We start from the raw sequence: 17,455 nt of genomic DNA on the forward strand, positions 1-17,455 counted from the left end.
AAAAAAAAAAAAAAAAAAAAAAATATATATATATATATATATATTGAGTACAGTTCCCTGTGCTATACTGTAGGTCCTTGTTGGTTACCTATTTTATATATAGTAGAGCATATATGTTATTCCCAACCTCCTAATTTATCTCTCTCCCCACTCCCCTTTCCCCTTTGGTAGCCATAAGTTTGTTTTGGAAGTCTGTGAGTCTGTTTCTGTTTTGTAAATAAGTTCATTTGTATCATATTTTAGATTCCACCTATAAGTGATATTATATGACATTTGTCTTTCCCTATATGGCTTCACTTAGTATGATCATCTCCAGGCCCATCCATGTTGCTGCAGATGGAATTATTTCATTCTTTTTTATGGCTTAGTAGTATTTCATTGTGTATGTATATATATACACACACACACTATACATATATATATATTTGGCTAAAATTCCATCAATTTCTTCATATCCTTATTTTTGTTTTGTTTTGTCTTTGCCAAGGCCTATCATCAAGAAGGTGGCTGTACTTACATTTTTTCAAATGGTGGTAAAACACATATGACATAAAATTTATGTTAACTATCTTAAAGCGCACAGCTCCGTGGTATTAAATATGTTCATATTGTTGTGTAACCATCACCACCATCCATTCCCATAACGCTTTTCATCTTGTAAAACTGAAATTCTATTCCCGTTAAACAATAACTCCCCATTCTCCCCTCCTCCTAGCCCCTGGCAACAACCATCCATATTTTTTTTTCTTTTTTTTTTGCAGTACGCGGGCCTCTCACTGTTGCGGCCTCTCCCGTTGCGGAGCACAGGCTCCGGACGCGCAGGCTCAGCGGCCATGGCTCACGGGCCCAGCCGCTCCGCGGCATGTGGGATCTTCCCGGACTGGGGCAGGAACCCGTGTCCCCTGCATCGGCAGGCGGACTCTCAACCACTGCGCCACCAGGGAAGCCCCCATATTGTTTTTGATACCTTTCCTGCCCCAGAATCTTGACTAACTGACAAACTCAAGACTTGCAAAAACAGCTCTCAAAAGAACTGTTCTGACACTTTTGGGGATGGGATTGCACCAATGGCCTCAACCAAGAGGCACAAAAATCTCAAGAGTTTCTCATTATTCCAAACACAAGTTTTGCAGCAGTTAAAGATGAAATCTGCTACTTGACCCAAACAAGAACATGCACCCCTCTCTTCTCTTTATTCTATCAAAACTCCAAGCTGCCCTGACTTGGGTCTTCAGCTGCTCCCTGATGTCCATTAGCTGAATAAAGTCTGTAACCTCTATCTGTGTCAGTGAAACTACTTTCTTTAGGCAGTTTGGTGCTGTGACTATTCTTTATTTCATTCATTTTTTTGTTTATTATTTCCTTCTTTCTGTTGTAGGTTTAGACCAAGTTTATTTTGTGATTAGGAATAAGTTTTCTTTGAGATAATTTTTTTGACCAGTATGGGGGAGACTAGGGAAAATTCGTGCTTTAGAGGAAAACTTGGCTCAAATAGGGAAATTTTGCTCGCCAGGGGATGTTTGTCAATGAAATGTTTGGAGACGTTTTTAGTTGTCACAACTGGTGTGGGGTGCTACTGACGATTAATGAGGCCGAAGGTTCTGCTAAATATCTTGCAATGCACAGGACAGCCACAATAAAGAACTGTCCAGCCCCAAATGCCAACAGTGCCAAAATGTCAATCATTGCCAATCGTGTCAGAAGTCCCTGGTCTAGACAGATCACAGACCTGAGAGTTATCTGATTCTGATTATGTGGGAGTTTTACATCTCTATGAGCTCTTGATTCATGATTGTAATGCAAAAATAATTATTTCCTACATATTCAAGTAAATTCTGTTCCAGAGGGGTTCAATTGACTCCCTCCCTTCCCCTGCCCCATGGGGGAAAAAAGAATCAGTTTCTGTCTTATAAATTCATTTCAAGAATCCCTTACTCCACTAATACCTTTATGCTTTTTAAAATTTTTCTAAAAAATATTTTATTAGAGTATAGTTGAGTTATAATGTTGTGTTAGTTTCAGGTGTACAGTAAAGTGATTCAGTTATACCTATACATATATTCATTCTTTTTCAGATTCTTTTCTCATATAGGTTATCATAGAATACTGAGTAGAGTTCCCTGTGCTATACAGTAGGTCCTTGTTGGTTATCTATTATATATAGTAGTGTGTGTGTACCTTTATGCTTTAAACCAGTTACAAAATCTGCCTTGTTCTCTCATTATGAGTTAAATAAAATCTTTAACATGTGTTCATTTTTATATCTGTATGAGAATCATTAGTTTACTTAAAAAAATTATCTTTTACAACTTCTCTGGAACCTTGAGCAAACTGTCATCACAAGCACCAGATCCTGAAAAAATAAACTGAGAGAGATCTGGGGTTTTACTTCAGTCAGATGGATTATGGAGACACTAAGACGGCTATGGGGTATTTCTCAACTGCCTGAAATGAAGCTTGGTAAAAAATTTGACCCATCACAGTCTTTAAGTTTCTTTAAAACTTAAAAGCTATTCTAAGACAATATTGGTATGGAGCTTTTAATTTGATAGTGGGGATTGCTCCAGGAACTGTCCCACCTATTGAAACCCCCAAACTCTGGATTTGAAAGCTGGCTCCACCACATGTAAACTGGGAGATATTGAGCAAGTTACTTCCCTTCACAGAGCTTCATTTTTCTCTTTTGAAAACTAAAGACATAATAGCACCTATTTTAGAGAGCTGTATGTAGTAAATAAGATATTATAAAATCCACTAGCATTAAAGATTTCAGAAGTGCAGTGACAGATATAATTAGGAATTAAAGAAAATTCTTTTCAGAAAAAAGTCTAACTTGAAAGGGATACAAAAGCAAATAATCTCAACCGATAATATTTTAAGAGAAATAGAAGAGAAAAAAGAGAAAAAATGTAAAAATTTTAAAAAAGAAATGGGATTTCTTCTTCAGGCTAAGATGGAGTGACAGGAGCCATATTGATTTTCCTGCTTTAAACAACAAGATAATTGGACAAAATGTATAGGAAACAATGATTTTCAAACATGATCCCGGAGAGAAGGGAAACAAACAAGATGAGCCCTCTGGTTGCACCAGTTTACGGACTAGAAGCAGTTTCTGGGCTGTAGTGCAGGAAGAGGAATTCAAACAAGGCCTGGTGATCTTACTGAATGGAGGATATAGAAATTGAGGTTCAAGGAGGTCAAGGAGGTCAAGTCAGCTAGAATCTGTGGGTCACAGAATCAAAGAAGAGGGGGCTATACACAGACAGAGAGAGACACACACACAAAGGGGGCGTACTACAGAGCTCTGCAGAGCACTTCTCTAGTCTTTAGGTATTATCTGTGCAAGTGTAAGAGGAAACTACCAAAGGCCTAGGAAAGAACCACCAAAAACAAGTAGGCAAAACAATTCCCAGCGATCACACAGGGCTGGGAATATGTTGTGTCCCCACCTGCCTGAGTGGAAAGACCTTGTAAAATCTGCAGCATGGTGGGGCTAAATTAGCCCTAGATTAAAGGATGTCCCATACCCATCCTAAAAAGATTAAATGCCAATCTTGAAAGGATTCATCTGATTCCAACTAACTTACTGCATACCAGAACAAAAACCAATACTCTTTAAAGGAAAAAAAAAATTCCAGTAACCAAAAGTATAAAATCCACAGTGCAAAGAATCCAAATAATTTTCCAGGCATTAAAAAAAAAAAAAAAAAAAAGCAGGAAAGTATGAACGACAACCAGGATAAAATCAATCAACAGACCCAGAAATGACAAAGATTATGGAACTAGCAGACAAGAATGATGAAACGACAATTATAAATACACTCCATAAGCTCAAGAAGATTGAGGAAAACATGAACATTATGAGGAGAGAAATAAAGATGTAAAAAATTCACATGAAAATATTTGGCAGATATATACTACTGTAGGTAAACTAGATAAACAAGAACCTACTGTATAGCACAGGGAATTATATTCAATATCTTGTAATAACCTATAATGGAAATAATCTGAAAAGTTACATATATAGTTATATATATATAAAACTGAATCACTTTGCTGTACACCTGAAGCATTGCAAATCAACTATACTTCAATAAAAAATATTGGAAAAAAAAGAAGAAAAATTTTCTAGTTTATCCAATGGTAAATTTGTTCAAATGATACCTATAAGTAGTAAAAATCAGACAAACAAAACTGAAATAAACCCCTAAATGATTAAAAAACTTGAGATGAAACATTAAATATTAAATGAAAAACATACTTAGTGATGTTAACAATAGAGTAGACACTGCAGAAGTAAAGATAAATGAACTTGAAGGCATAGCAACAGAAACTATCCAAAAGGAAGTAGAGAGAAAAAATATTGAGGAAAAAAAACCCAAAACAGGACATCAGTGACCCATGGGACAATAATAAGCAGTATAATTTACATACAATCAGATTACCAAAAGGAGAGGAAAGGGGAGGGACAGAAACTTTTCTTTTTTTTTCTAAAGTTTTGAATTTTATTTTATTTATTTTTTTATACAGCAGGTTCTTATTAGTCATCAATTTTATACACATCAGTGTATACATGTCAATCCCAATCGCCCAATTCATCACACCACCACCCCCAGCCCTCCGCCGCTTTCCCTGCTTGGTGTCCATACGTTTGTTCTCTATATCTGTGTCTCAATTTCTGCCCTGCAAACCGGTTCATCTGTACCATTTTTCTAGGTTCCACGTATGTGAGTTAATATACAATATTTGTTTTTCTCTTTCTGACTTAATTCACTCTGTATGACAGTCTCTAGATCCATCCACGTCTCTACAAACGACCCAATTTCATTCCTTTTTATGGCTGAGTAATATTCCATTGTATATATGTACCACATCTTCTTTATCCATTTGTCTGTCGATGGCATTTAGGTTGCTTCCATGTCCTGGCTACTGTAAATAGTGCTGCAATGAACATTGGGGTGCATGTGTCTTTTTGGGGTTTTTTTTTGTGTGTGTGGTACGTAGGCCTCTCACTGTTGTGGCCTCTCCCATTGCGGAGCACAGGCTCTGGAAGCGCAGGCTCAGTGGCCATGGCTCATAGGCGCAGCCGCTCCGTGGCATGTGGGATCTTCCCAGACCGGGGCACGAATCCGTGTCCCTTGCACTGGCAGGCGGACTCCCAACCACTGCACCACCAGGGAAGCCCTGCATGTGTCTTTTTGAATTATGGTTTTCTCTGGGTATATGCCCAGTAGTGGGATTGCTGGATCATATGGTAATTTTATTTTTAGTTTTTTAAGGAACCTCCATACTGTTCTCCATAGTGGCTATATCAATTTACATTCCCACCAACAGTGCAAGAGGGTTCCCTTTTCTCCACACCCTCTCCAGCATTTGTTGTTTGTAGATTTTCTGATGACGCCCATTCTAACTGGTGTGAGGTGGTACCTCATTGTAGTTTTGATTTGCATTTCTCTACTAATTAGTGATGTTGAGCAGCTTTTCATGTGCTTCTTGGCCATCTGTGTGTCTTCTTTGGAGAAATGTCTATTTAGGTTTTCTGCCCATTTTTGGATTGGGTTGTTTTTTTTAATAGTGAGCTGCATGAGCTGTTTATATATTTTGGAGATTAATCCTTTGTCTGTTGATTCGTTTGCAAATATTTTCTCCCATTCTGAGGCAGAAACAGTTTTTAAAGAAATACTGGTTGAAAAGTTTCAAGTTTGATGAAAATTATAAACCCATAGAATCCAGAACCTCAGTGAACCCCAAGCAGAATAAAATCTAAAGAAAGCTATGTGGGCTTCCCTGGTGGCGCAGTGGTTGGGAGTCCGCCTACCGATGCCGGGGACCCGGGTTCGTGCCCTGGTCCGGGAAGAACCCACATGCCGCGGAGCGGCTGGGCCCGTGAGTCATGGCCGCTGAGCCTGCGCGTCCGGGGCCTGTGCTCCGCGACGGGAGAGGCCACAGCAGTGGGAGGCCCGCGTACCGCATAAAAAAAAAAAAAAAAGAAATCTATGCAAAGCCATAACATAATCAAATTTTTGAAAATCACGTTAAAAATCTTAAAACCAGCTAGAGGAAAAGACACATTAAGTACGTGGGAAAAACGGTAACAATAATAGAAGACTTCTTATCAGAAACCATACACAAGAAGACAGTAGAAAGATATCTTTAAAACAACAAAAGGAAAAAAGACAATCCAGAATTCTTTACACAGCAAAAATCCTCCCCAAATGGAGAAATAGACTTTTTCAGATTTTTAAAAACTAAGAAGATTTGAGGAGTAATGTCAGCAACATTACTACTCTCCTCCTACAAAAACACCAATTCGGCAACCATCCAAACATGAAGATATAAAACTTAGAGCAACCATTAAAAAAAAAGAGGTATAACTATTAAGGCAATACTGGATACGGATTGGAATCATAAAAAGAGTCAAGTAATCTGAAAGAGGGGAAGCAAAGAAGATAAAGTGAACAAAGAAAGGATAGACAGATAGAAAACAAATAGACGGTAGGTTAAATGCAACCATATTGATAATTATATTAAGCATAAATGATCTGCACATCTCAATTAAAAGGCAGAAATTGTCAGATTGGATGAAAAAGCAAGACCTAATCACATGCTGTCTATAAGAAATTCATTCTAAATGTAGAGACATAGCTATATTAAAAGTAGAAGGATAAAAAAAACCCATGAAATCACTAATCAAAGGAAAGCTGGAGTATTATTAACATATTAGCTATGCTAATATTTAAAAAGTAGATTTCAGAACCAGCTAAATTACTAAGTATAAACAGGTCATTTCATGATGACAGTCTCAATTTATCAAAAAGACATATTAATCCTAAATCAAATACACCAAAAAACAGAGCTTGAAAATACATGAAACAAAAAGCTGAAAGAACTGAAAGGAGAAATAGACAAATTCACAATTATAATTTCAGATTTCAACATTCCTTTCTCAACAATTGATAGAACAAGTTAATAGAAGATATAGAATACTTGAACTAATGAGTTTATCAACTAACTTGACTTAATAGATATTTACAGAACACTCCAAGTGCTCACAGAATATTCACCAAGATATACCATTGGTGGTATATCTCAAGATATACCAAGATATATTATTGGTGGTATATCTCAAGATATACCAAGATATACCATGTATTCTGGGTAATACAGGATCTCAATAAAAATGGAAGGATTGAAGTCTTACAAAGGTGATGTCTGTCCACAATAGAGTTAAACTAAAAATCAATAATAGATATGCACCTGGAAAATCCCTAAATACTAGAAAATTGAACAATGTACTGGTAAATAACTAATGGGTAAAAGAGAAATCAGAAGAGGAATTCGAGAAGTTTGAATTGACTAAAATTAAAAGTACAATACATAAAAATATTTGTGGAACCAAGATAAAGTAGTAATTAGAGGGAGATTTATACTTTAAAAAGCGTATTTTAGATAGAATGGTCTTAAATCAATGATCAATACTTATATCTTAAGAAGTGAGAAAAATAAGAGCAAGTGATACCTCATTGTAGTTTGTTTTTTTTTTTACATCTTTATTGGAGTATAATTGCTTTACAATGGTGTGTTAGTTTCTGCTTTATAACAAAGTGAATCAGTTATACATATACATATGTTCCCATATCTCTTCCCTCTTGCGTCTCCCTCCCTCCCACCCTCCCTATCCCACCCACCTAGGTGGTCACAAACCACCAAGCTTATCTCCCTGTGCTATGCGACTGCTTCCCACTAGCTATCTATTTTATGTTTGGTAGTGTATATATGTCCATGCCACTCTCTCACTTTGTCACAGCTTACCCTTCCCCCTCCCCATATCCTCAAGTCCATTCTCTAGTAGGTCTGTGTCTTTATTCCTGTCTTACCCCTAGGTTCTTCATGACATTTTTTCCCCTTAAATTCCATATATATGTGTTAGCATACAGTATTGGTTTTTCTCTTTCTGACTTACTTCACTCTGTATGACAGACTCTAAGTCCATCCACCTCACTACAAATATCTCAATTTTGTTTCTTTTTATGGCTGAGTAATATTCCATTGCATATATGTGCCACATCTTCCTTATCCATTCATCTGTCGATGGGCACTTAGGTTGATCATGTTCTGGCTATTGTAAATAGAGCTGCAATGAACACTTTGGTACATGACTCTTTTTGAATTATGGTTTTCTCAGGGTATATGCCAAGTAGTGGGATTGCTGGGTTGTATGGTAGTTCTTTTTTAGTTTTTTAAGGAATGTCCATACTGTTCTCCATAGTGGCTGTATCAATTTACATTCCCATCAACAGTGTAGGAGTGTTCCCTTTTCTCCACACCCTCTCTAGCATTTATTATTTCTAGACTTTTTAATGATGGTAATTCTGACCAGTTTGAGGTGGTACCTTGTTAGAGTTTTGATTTGCATTTCTCTAATAATTAGTGATGTTGAGCATCTTTTCATGTCCCTACTGGCCATCTGTATGTCTTCTTTGGAGAATTGTCTGTTAAGGTCTTATACCCATTTTTTTTATTGGGCATATACCCAGACAAAACTATAATTCAAAAAGATACATGCACCCCTGTGTTCATAGCAGCACTATTCACAATAGCCAAAACATGGAAACAACCTAAATGTCCATCGACAGATGAATGGATAAAGAAAATGTGCTACATATAAACAGTGGAATACTACTCAGCCATAAAAAAGAATGAACTAACGCCATTTGCATCAACATGGATACAACTAGAGATTATCATACTAAGTGAAGTAAGTCAGAAAGAGAACGACAAATACCATATGATATCACTTATATGTGGAATCTAAAATATGGCACAAATGAACCAATCTACAAAACAGAAACAGACTCATAGACATAGAGAACAGACTTGTGGTTGTCAAGGGAGGGGGTGGTGGGGGAGGGATAGACTAGGAGTGTGGGATTAGTAGATGCAAACTATTATATACAGTATGGATAAACAACAAGGTCCTACTGTATAGCACTGGGAACTATATTCAATATCCTGTGATAAACAATAATGGAAAAGAATATAAAAAAGAGAATGTCTGTATGTGTATAACTGAGTTACTTTCCTGTAGAGCAGAGATTGGCACAACATTGTAAATCAACTCTACTTCAATAAAGAAGACTGTATTTCAATACACTAGCAACAAACAACTGAACCTTTAAAAATATCATTTACAACAGCTTAAAAATACAAAACAGTGATGAATTTAACAAAATATATGTGTATTAGTTTCATATCGTATTGCTGCTGTAGCAAAATTACCACAAACTTAATGCCTTAAAACAACACAAATTTATTGTTTCACTGGGCTAAAGTCAAGGTGCCAGCAGGGCTGGTTCCTTCTGGAGACTCTTAGGGCAGAAGCTATTTTCTTCCCCTTTTCACTTTCTAACAACTACCTGTAATTCTTTGCTTATAACCACTTCCTTACATTACTACAACCATTTTCTTATCTTCTTCTCCACAATCTGATCTCCTGCTGCCTTCTTATTAGGTCTCTTGTGATTACATTGAGTCCACCCAGAAAACCCAAGATAATCTCCCCATCTCAAGACACAGGCAAAATCTCTTTTACCATGTAAGGTAACATATTCATGGGTTTTGGGGATTAGGACTTGGACATCTCTGGGGAGTCATTATTCAGCCTACTACAATATGCAAAATATAAAAACCACAAAACATTTCAGAGAAAGAAAGGAAGACATAAAGAAATCGAGAGAGATACCATGTTCATGGATTCAAAGACTTAATTTTGATAAGATCTCAATTCTCCTTAAATTGATCAATGCAGTCCCAAGAATATTTCCAGCAGGCTATTTTGTAGAATTGAAAAGCTGATTCTAAAATTTATATGAAAATTGACCTAAAACAGATAAAACAATCTGAAAAAGAATGAAGTTGGAAGACTCACAGTACCTGATTTTAAGGTTTACTGCAAAGTCATAGTAACCAAGACAATGTGGTATTGGCATAAGAATAGACATGTAGGTCAGTGGAATGGCAGAGAGAGTCCATAAACAAATCCCAACCTATATGGTCAACTGATTTTCAACAAAGGTGCCAAGGTAATTCAAAGGGGGAAAAGGAAATTCTTTTCATTAAATGATGCCGCACATCCATATGTAAATAAGTGAAACTCAACCCTTACCCCACACTGTACACAAAATGAATCATGGACCTAAAATGTAAGAGCTAAAACAATAGAACACCTGGAAGAAACCATAGGAGAAAATGTTTCTGACCTTGTGTCAAGCAAGATTTTTTTTAGATAAGATACAAAAACATGAGCCACAAAAGAAAAAATGAACACATTGGACTTCTTCAAAACTAAAAGTTCTTACCTTTCAAAAGACACTGTTAAGTAAATCAAAAGGTAATTTACAGTCTGGAAGAAAATATTTACAAAGCATACATCTTTTAAAAAATGTTTATCTAGAATATGTAGGACACACAACTCAACAAAAAACTTGATTAAAAGTGGGCACTACACCAAAGAAGACATATACATGGCAAATAAGCACATCAAAGTGTGTTTAATATGATTAGTCATTAAGTATTTTAGCCATCAGTAAAACAACAGTTAAAACTACATACCCACTAGAATGGCTAAAATTAAAAGACAGACAATACCATGTGTTGACAATGATGTGAAGCAACTGTAAATCTCTTATTGCGAATGGGAATGCAAAATAGTATAGTCACTTTGGAAAACAGTTTGCAGTTTTTTATAAATTTTATCATAGCCTTATCATACAACCCAGCAACTCCACCCTTAGGTATTTACTCTAGAGAAATGAAAACTTCATTGGACCATTCATAGTAGCTCTATTTATAATAGCTAAAAACTGGAAACTGCTCAAATATCTAACAGCTAGGTAATTGATAAACAAATTGTGGTATGTATTCATACAATGGAATACTAGTCAGCAACACAGGGTAACAAGATATCGATACATGAACAACATGGATGAATTGCAAAAGCATTATGCTAAGTTAAAGAATTCAGGCACAAAAGCCTTCCTGTTGTTTAATTCTAAGAAGCCAAACTAAAGTGACACAATGTAGATTAGTCATAGCTGGTGGCTGGGGGTCTGGGGAGGCGACTGCAAAGGGGCATGAGGGATCTTTTTGGGGTAACGGAAGTGTATTATACTACAACTGTGGTAGTGGCTACATGGATGTATACATTTGTTGAAACTCATGTTGTATACTTAAAATGTGAATATTTAGGGCTTCCCTGGTGGTGCAGTTGTTGAGAATCTGCCTGCCAATGCAGGGGACGTGGGGTCAAGCCCTGGTCCAGGAAGATCCCACATGACGCGGAGCTACTAAGCCCGTGCGCCACAACTACCGAGCCTGTGCTCTAGAGCCCGCGAGCCACAACTACTGAAGCCTGCGTGCATAGAACCCGTGCTCCAACAAGAGAGGCCACCACAATGAGAAGCCCACACACACAACAGAGTGGCCCCCGCTCACTGCAACTAGGAAAAGCGCGCGTGCAGCCAAAAATAAATAAATAAAATAAATAAATTTTTAAAAATGTGGACATTTAATCTTATGTAAATGATAACTCAATAAAACTGGTGAAAAAGAAATGATAAGGAAAAAAATTCGATAGAAGGTGAGAAAAATCGATAGAAGGTGACAAATACTGAGGATAGGGAAAGGAGATTAAACAGAGACAAGGTGAGGCCTTGAGAAAGAAAATCAGAGCAAGATGTCAGAAAAAATACTACAAACTATAATTCAAGAAAACCTTCTTCAAATAAAAGATGACTTGAAAATGCCGAAGAAGTACACAGTGTATCTGAGAATATTGGTGCGGAAGAAAGAACATACAGAAGTAATATGGAATATTTAAGTACAAATCCTGAAGTCCTCACTTTGAATAGGAATTATCAATATGAAATCATGAGGTATTTCACATATATTCAATGTGTTGATTTTCTCACCTGCTCTGAAAAGATATAGAAAGAAGGGCTAATTTAGTAGCATTAATGTCTCTAGCATCTAGATCACAGTTTTTAAATACCATTTTCCTACTTAAAAAATTAGGGCTTTTTGAAGAAATGGCTAATTCAAGGTCTGGTGCAGGAGTTGTACAAGATAAGCCCAGAATATCTTGTCACACCAGATAACCAGTTGTGTACCAGTGAAACTGCTTTTGTAAATTAATAAAAGGACGAAGTGCTAAGAAACCCTGTTTTCTCAAATCACTTATCAGAATCTTTGTACCTGAAATCATATCGGCAAGGCTGGAACGTTACATTTTTCCCTGAGGAATCAAGTCTTTTTATACAGAACAACCTTGATTTCAGAGCCAGGGACAGAGTGTCAGAGAAAGAGTTTGGGGATATAAAATTCCACATCTCTCTTAATTTTGTACTTCCCATAGAAATGGGACCTAGAACAGATGTTAACCTCTTTACACACCATCCTGTGGCCCTTGAAGTCTATCAAACTCTGCTTCATTTACATTTTATCTAAAACTCTGCTATTCTCCTTAATCCTATAATAACCTTATTTGTTCCTTCATTTGGTGAGATGTTCCACAGTTCCTTTGGCGTGTATCTTCCTTTGCTTCAGTAAGTTAATATGTGTAACTTTGTCAGACTGCGGGTGTGTCCCTCGTGGTGTTTATAAGATGGACTTTATCACAAGGAAACTACCAAAGACTAACAGGGATATGTAAAATAAGGCTTAGGCTTCCACTGGCTGAGTTTCAGTAAGAATAAAGACTGCAGTGGGGACTTCCTTGGGGGTGAAGAGGTTACGAATCTGCCTGCCAATGCAGGGGACACGGTTCGATCCCTGGTCCGGGAAGACAAATAAGCCCGTGCGCCACAACTACTGAGGCTGCATGCCACAACTACTGAAGCCCATGTACCTAGAGCCCGTGCTTCGCAACAAGAGAAGCCACTGCAACGAGAAGTCCACGAACCACAACACAGTGGCCCCCGCTCGCCGCAACTAGAAAAAGCCCGCGTTTAGCAATGAAGACCCAAAGCAGCCAAAAATAAAATAAATAAAATTAAATTAAATAAATAACTTATGAAAAAAAGACTGCAATGAATGAAAAGTCATCAAATATATTTAAATCTACGAGTTTATGATGATATTAAAAACTATTTTGTCGCATTTGGTGGATGATAGGAAGAGAAATCGTTATCTTGCAGATTCATATGTAAAGAAAAATCACCAAGCATTTATTCTGTCTTCCTTATATGAACTGTGCTGCTGAGTAACCAAACAGTAGATGGTGTGGAGTGTCTTGATTATATTAGCATTCCAGCTAACCAGTGAAAATCACATAATAGAATACCGCCGTTTTGCAATAGGCAAAGAATTAATGCATCTCAGCTCTGAGCATTAATTTGTCACCAAAAGAGAGATAACAAACATATTATTTGCCTTCTGATGAAAAAGGCAAATACCATCCCCCAACGTTTTGCCAAAAAGCCTAGAACTTGAGCCTGATCAAACCTCTGGATCCAGTCACCAATTTGCAGGAAATACAGAGGTCCGAGGAACACGTTGAATTCACTTTGAATATGCGGTTAGCAAAATCTGTACTGTGGGAAACTATGGGTCAAATGACCCAACAGATAAATTATAGAGACAAGAAAGGGAAGAAGATATAACCAGTAAATTAAAAAACTAAAAATCTTAAGAAATGTTAGATTTTAAAAGTGGGCATGGCAAAAATAGGGTTTCTAGGGATGCAGCCCTGGCAATGAAACTATAAAGATGCGCAAATAGTTGATCGCTATAAAAGTCAGGATAGTACTTAATTTGGGGAGAGAGACAGTTGTGATGGGGCATAGGTGGAGGGGTTTTTGGGGTGACTGTCAATGTTCTGTTTATTGACCTGGATGGTGTTACAAGGGTGTGCGCTTTATAACAGTTCATTAAGCTGCACATTTGTTTTATGTGGTTTTCAGTATCTGTAATTGTGTTTTATTTTACAAAAAAATCCCCACCATTTAACAATGAAATCTCATTTTTTTTTTTTTGCGGTACGCAGGCCTCTCACTGTTGTGGCCTCTCCTGTTGCGGAGCACAGGCTTCGGACGCGCAGGCTCAGCGGCCATGGCTCACGGGCCCAGCTGCTCCGCGGCATGTGGGATCTTCCCGGACCGGGGCACGAACCTGTGTCCCCTGCATCGGCAGGCGGACTCTCAACCACTGCGCCACCAGGGAAGCCCACAAGATAATACTTTTAAGAACCGAAATTTATCTAGAAAGGTCAGGGATTTCCAAATTTCAAAGACCTCCTCAGCTATATATTATTAGCTGAGCCTGGTGGATTCAGATAATACCACCTCACCATAAGCCACAGGAGGCAAAGGCTTGAGGGTCCGGACAAAGAAACTTCCATTTAACATCCTTTACCATCACCACACCCAATAGGAAGTAGAGGGAAATACTCTCCCTAGGGGAAACTGGGGTGCTTAAATCCACTTCCTGCAGCAGCAGCAGGAGGAGGCCTTAGAGCTCCACCAGAGCCCACACCTTGCCTCTGCCAGCCAGGATGATGATGGACCCACCAGCAAGCTAGAGACAGAGGCCTTCCTCCCCTCCCTCACTAAGGCCTGCTGGTCAACCTGAACGTCTAGGAAGTAGAGATAAGTAATGTGAGAAGGACAGGGGCAAGAGAATCTCTTGCTACAAACACCCAGATTGGTCTGGAGAAACTGCCAGAGAAGAGGGCATTTACTTTTTGCCCTCAGACCGCAGCCCAGGAAAATTGCTAACAGCATCGGCACAGCACATTATGGTGCCACCTGGAGGGGGATTTAGAAATGGCTGAGGGAAGTGGCTGAGACCCAGAAGGTCCCCAAGTTCCCTCGTGTCTCTAGTGAAGATAGGAAAACCAGTGATGAGCTGCGAGCCTGAGAGATCTGTCAGGAGTAGATCCCTATGCAGAAGGCAGTGGGAGGGGCTGTGTGTGAACAGCCTAAACCTAGGGATCAGATGGAAGATTTGTCTGAGATGAAGGGCTGAGTCAGTGGGGCTCTCGACAGGACCAAGAGGTTTCATCAGCCACGGGATCACACCCAGTGAGGGACATCGTCCTAGAAGTCAGTGAAGGTCCAGCGCCGAGCCCTACCTCCTCACGCTCCTGCCCCAGGATCTTTGCACTTCACGTTCCCTCCAGCTTGAATGTTCTTCTCCACAAATCCACATGGATCACCCTTTATTCTCCCTCAGGTCACAGTGACCCATTCCATGAGCACCCCTTTAAAACAGCAAATCCACATCCCCCTGGTATTTGCTATCCCCTTCCTCACCTATTCTGCTCATTATACTCACCACCTGACATTTTGTATGTTTCAGTTATTTAAAAATTTTTTTCTGTTTCTCTCAGTAGAATGTAAACTCCGAGAGGCTGAAGACTTTGCTTACCTTGTTGTGTTCTGATATGTTCACTGTGCTACCTCCTGCACCTACCAGAGTGCCTAGAACATGAAATCCATTCAATCATGTTTACTGAATGAACCAATAAATTAAATCATGACATATCAAGTTACCTTCTCCTGAACCCAGGGGCTATCCTGGGAAGGAGCAGGGGAGCAGAAGGAGAAATGCTCAAAGACTGAGTATTTATTCAAAAGAGACTGAATTAACTTGCAATGGTTTTAAACCAGGACTGATGAATATTTATTTAACTGCTGAGTTTGGGCACAGTCCCTAAGTGCCCTCCACCACCCCTCCCCCTAAACTGTCCCATCAGCCGGATGGAAGTTCCTGGGAAAATTTAGATGAGTTATATAAAATGAAGAAGTTACACTTGTTTTTGCATACCAAAATTTCAGTGTGTTCAATGTTGTTCCCCCAAACTGATATTACTATACACACGCCTTTGTTGCAGCAGACTGAGAAGTGAGGAAATTGCACTTCTGAGCCGCTGAGCTGCTTGCTGGAGGTCACAGAGTTAGAAAATGGTTGAGCAGTTTCTAACCTGGGTTCTAAGGCTTTCCTGTCTATCCTCAGCTGAGTGGTGTTTCAGGCATTTGCCACAGGCAAGATACAAGGGCTGAGGTGAGGAAATACACACCTTCTGACCCTGTGGACAGGTGAGCTGAAAGTCTTGGCTGGGCAGAAATTTCTGCCAGGTGAGCAAGAGGGACCAGGTAGGTATGCTAGAGTTGGTGGAATGGGCAAGTCTGACCATGGCCCTCCTCTGTTTCAGCCTTCCCATGGCTCCCCCACCTGGCATTCAAGGCTCATCAAGACCTGGACCTTGAGTGCTTCCTCAGCCTTACCCCTTGCCACACCCTTAACCCACCCCTCCATTCTGTGCCAGCTCACTGAAGGCACGGTGCTCTCTCCCACATCCGGACTTTTGCATTAGAGGATTTCTGCCCAGGACACCCTTCCTACTTCCACCTCTTCTCCTTCCCCTTCTAATTTCTAACCACTTTTCAGGACTCAAGAGCATCCCTCCGGGAGGACTCTCTTGGCCCTCAGCCTGGGCTGGTCCCTCCCATGTGCACCCCAGGACCCTAGATCCCCTCTATCACAGCTCACAGCACTCTGGGTTGTAAATGCTATTTCATCCCCCCCGCCCGTGGGATTCCTTGACCAGGTCTCACTCTCCACACTCTCCACAACCCCCCCTCCCCTGAAGAGGTCCAGGTTACCTGGAGTGAGCTGGGACAAGAGCAGCAGTGCGGCCAGAGTCAGCAAAAGGAGCTTCATGCCTGGAAGTGGCCAAGTGAAGCTGCAAGTCCGATGCGATGGCAAAGCTAACGGGGGAGAGCTCTGGCCTCTCTGGCTCCCGTTCCCTTGGTCCAACCGGAACAGATGTCACCCGCACGTGCCCTCAGCCGCCCGTGGGTACAGCCCCCGCGCCCCCTGAGCCCCACAGAGTGCAGCCACACGCCCTGAAGTGGCACGCTTTCTTTTCTTCATTTAGGTCAAGCAACAAGGTCCGACCTCCAACCAAGGGACCACAAGGGGGCGCCACGCACACGGAGTCCGGAAGGTGCGGAAAAACTTCGCGGAGAAGATGACACTGAACCGCGCTTTGAGGAGTAAATACCAAAACGCCAGGCAGATGAGCCTAAACGGTGTTCCAGGCAAAGAAAAGTCTGTACAAAGGCTTCTGTTGGTGTTGAATATGAGAAGTATGATGTAACTGGGGCGAAAACCGGCAGGGGAACGGTAGTAAGAGATGAAGCTCCCCTGACCAGCCTGGCTGTGCCGTCTCAGAAGTACTAGCAGCCACAGCCCCCTGTCATCTGAGGGCTACCCATGGGGGTCAGGCCTTCTGGGCGCCAGGCTGTGCCCCTTCCTCGGAGGTCCAAGAACCAGCTATTGGGGGGTCCCTCCTCTGAACTCTTAGGTTTTGAAAATCTGTTCTCTTCCCTCAATTCCTGCAGCCTGAGGGTGCTAGCTGCATTCTGTGGTTACTAATATCTGTTTCCTCAGGGTC

At 40.0% G+C, this 17,455-nt stretch overlaps 1 protein-coding gene across 1 annotated transcript in view; it reads right to left on the reverse strand.

The window, feature by feature from the left end:
* Positions 1–16,719, reverse strand: part of LOC114893654 (beta-defensin 36-like) — a 17,798-nt gene extending 1,079 nt beyond the window's left edge. The window contains exon 1 of the mRNA XM_029219310.1: positions 16,662–16,719. Within this exon, the coding sequence (XP_029075143.1) occupies positions 16,662–16,719 (58 nt within the window). The remainder of the gene's footprint in view (positions 1–16,661) is intronic.
* Positions 16,720–17,455: the final 736 nt, after the last annotated feature.

The sequence above is a fragment of the Monodon monoceros genome, unplaced genomic scaffold (assembly GCF_005190385.1).
Source record: "Monodon monoceros isolate NGI ecotype Baffin Bay Population unplaced genomic scaffold, NGI_Narwhal_1 Super_Scaffold_13, whole genome shotgun sequence".
NCBI classification, from domain to species: domain Eukaryota; kingdom Metazoa; phylum Chordata; class Mammalia; order Artiodactyla; family Monodontidae; genus Monodon; species Monodon monoceros.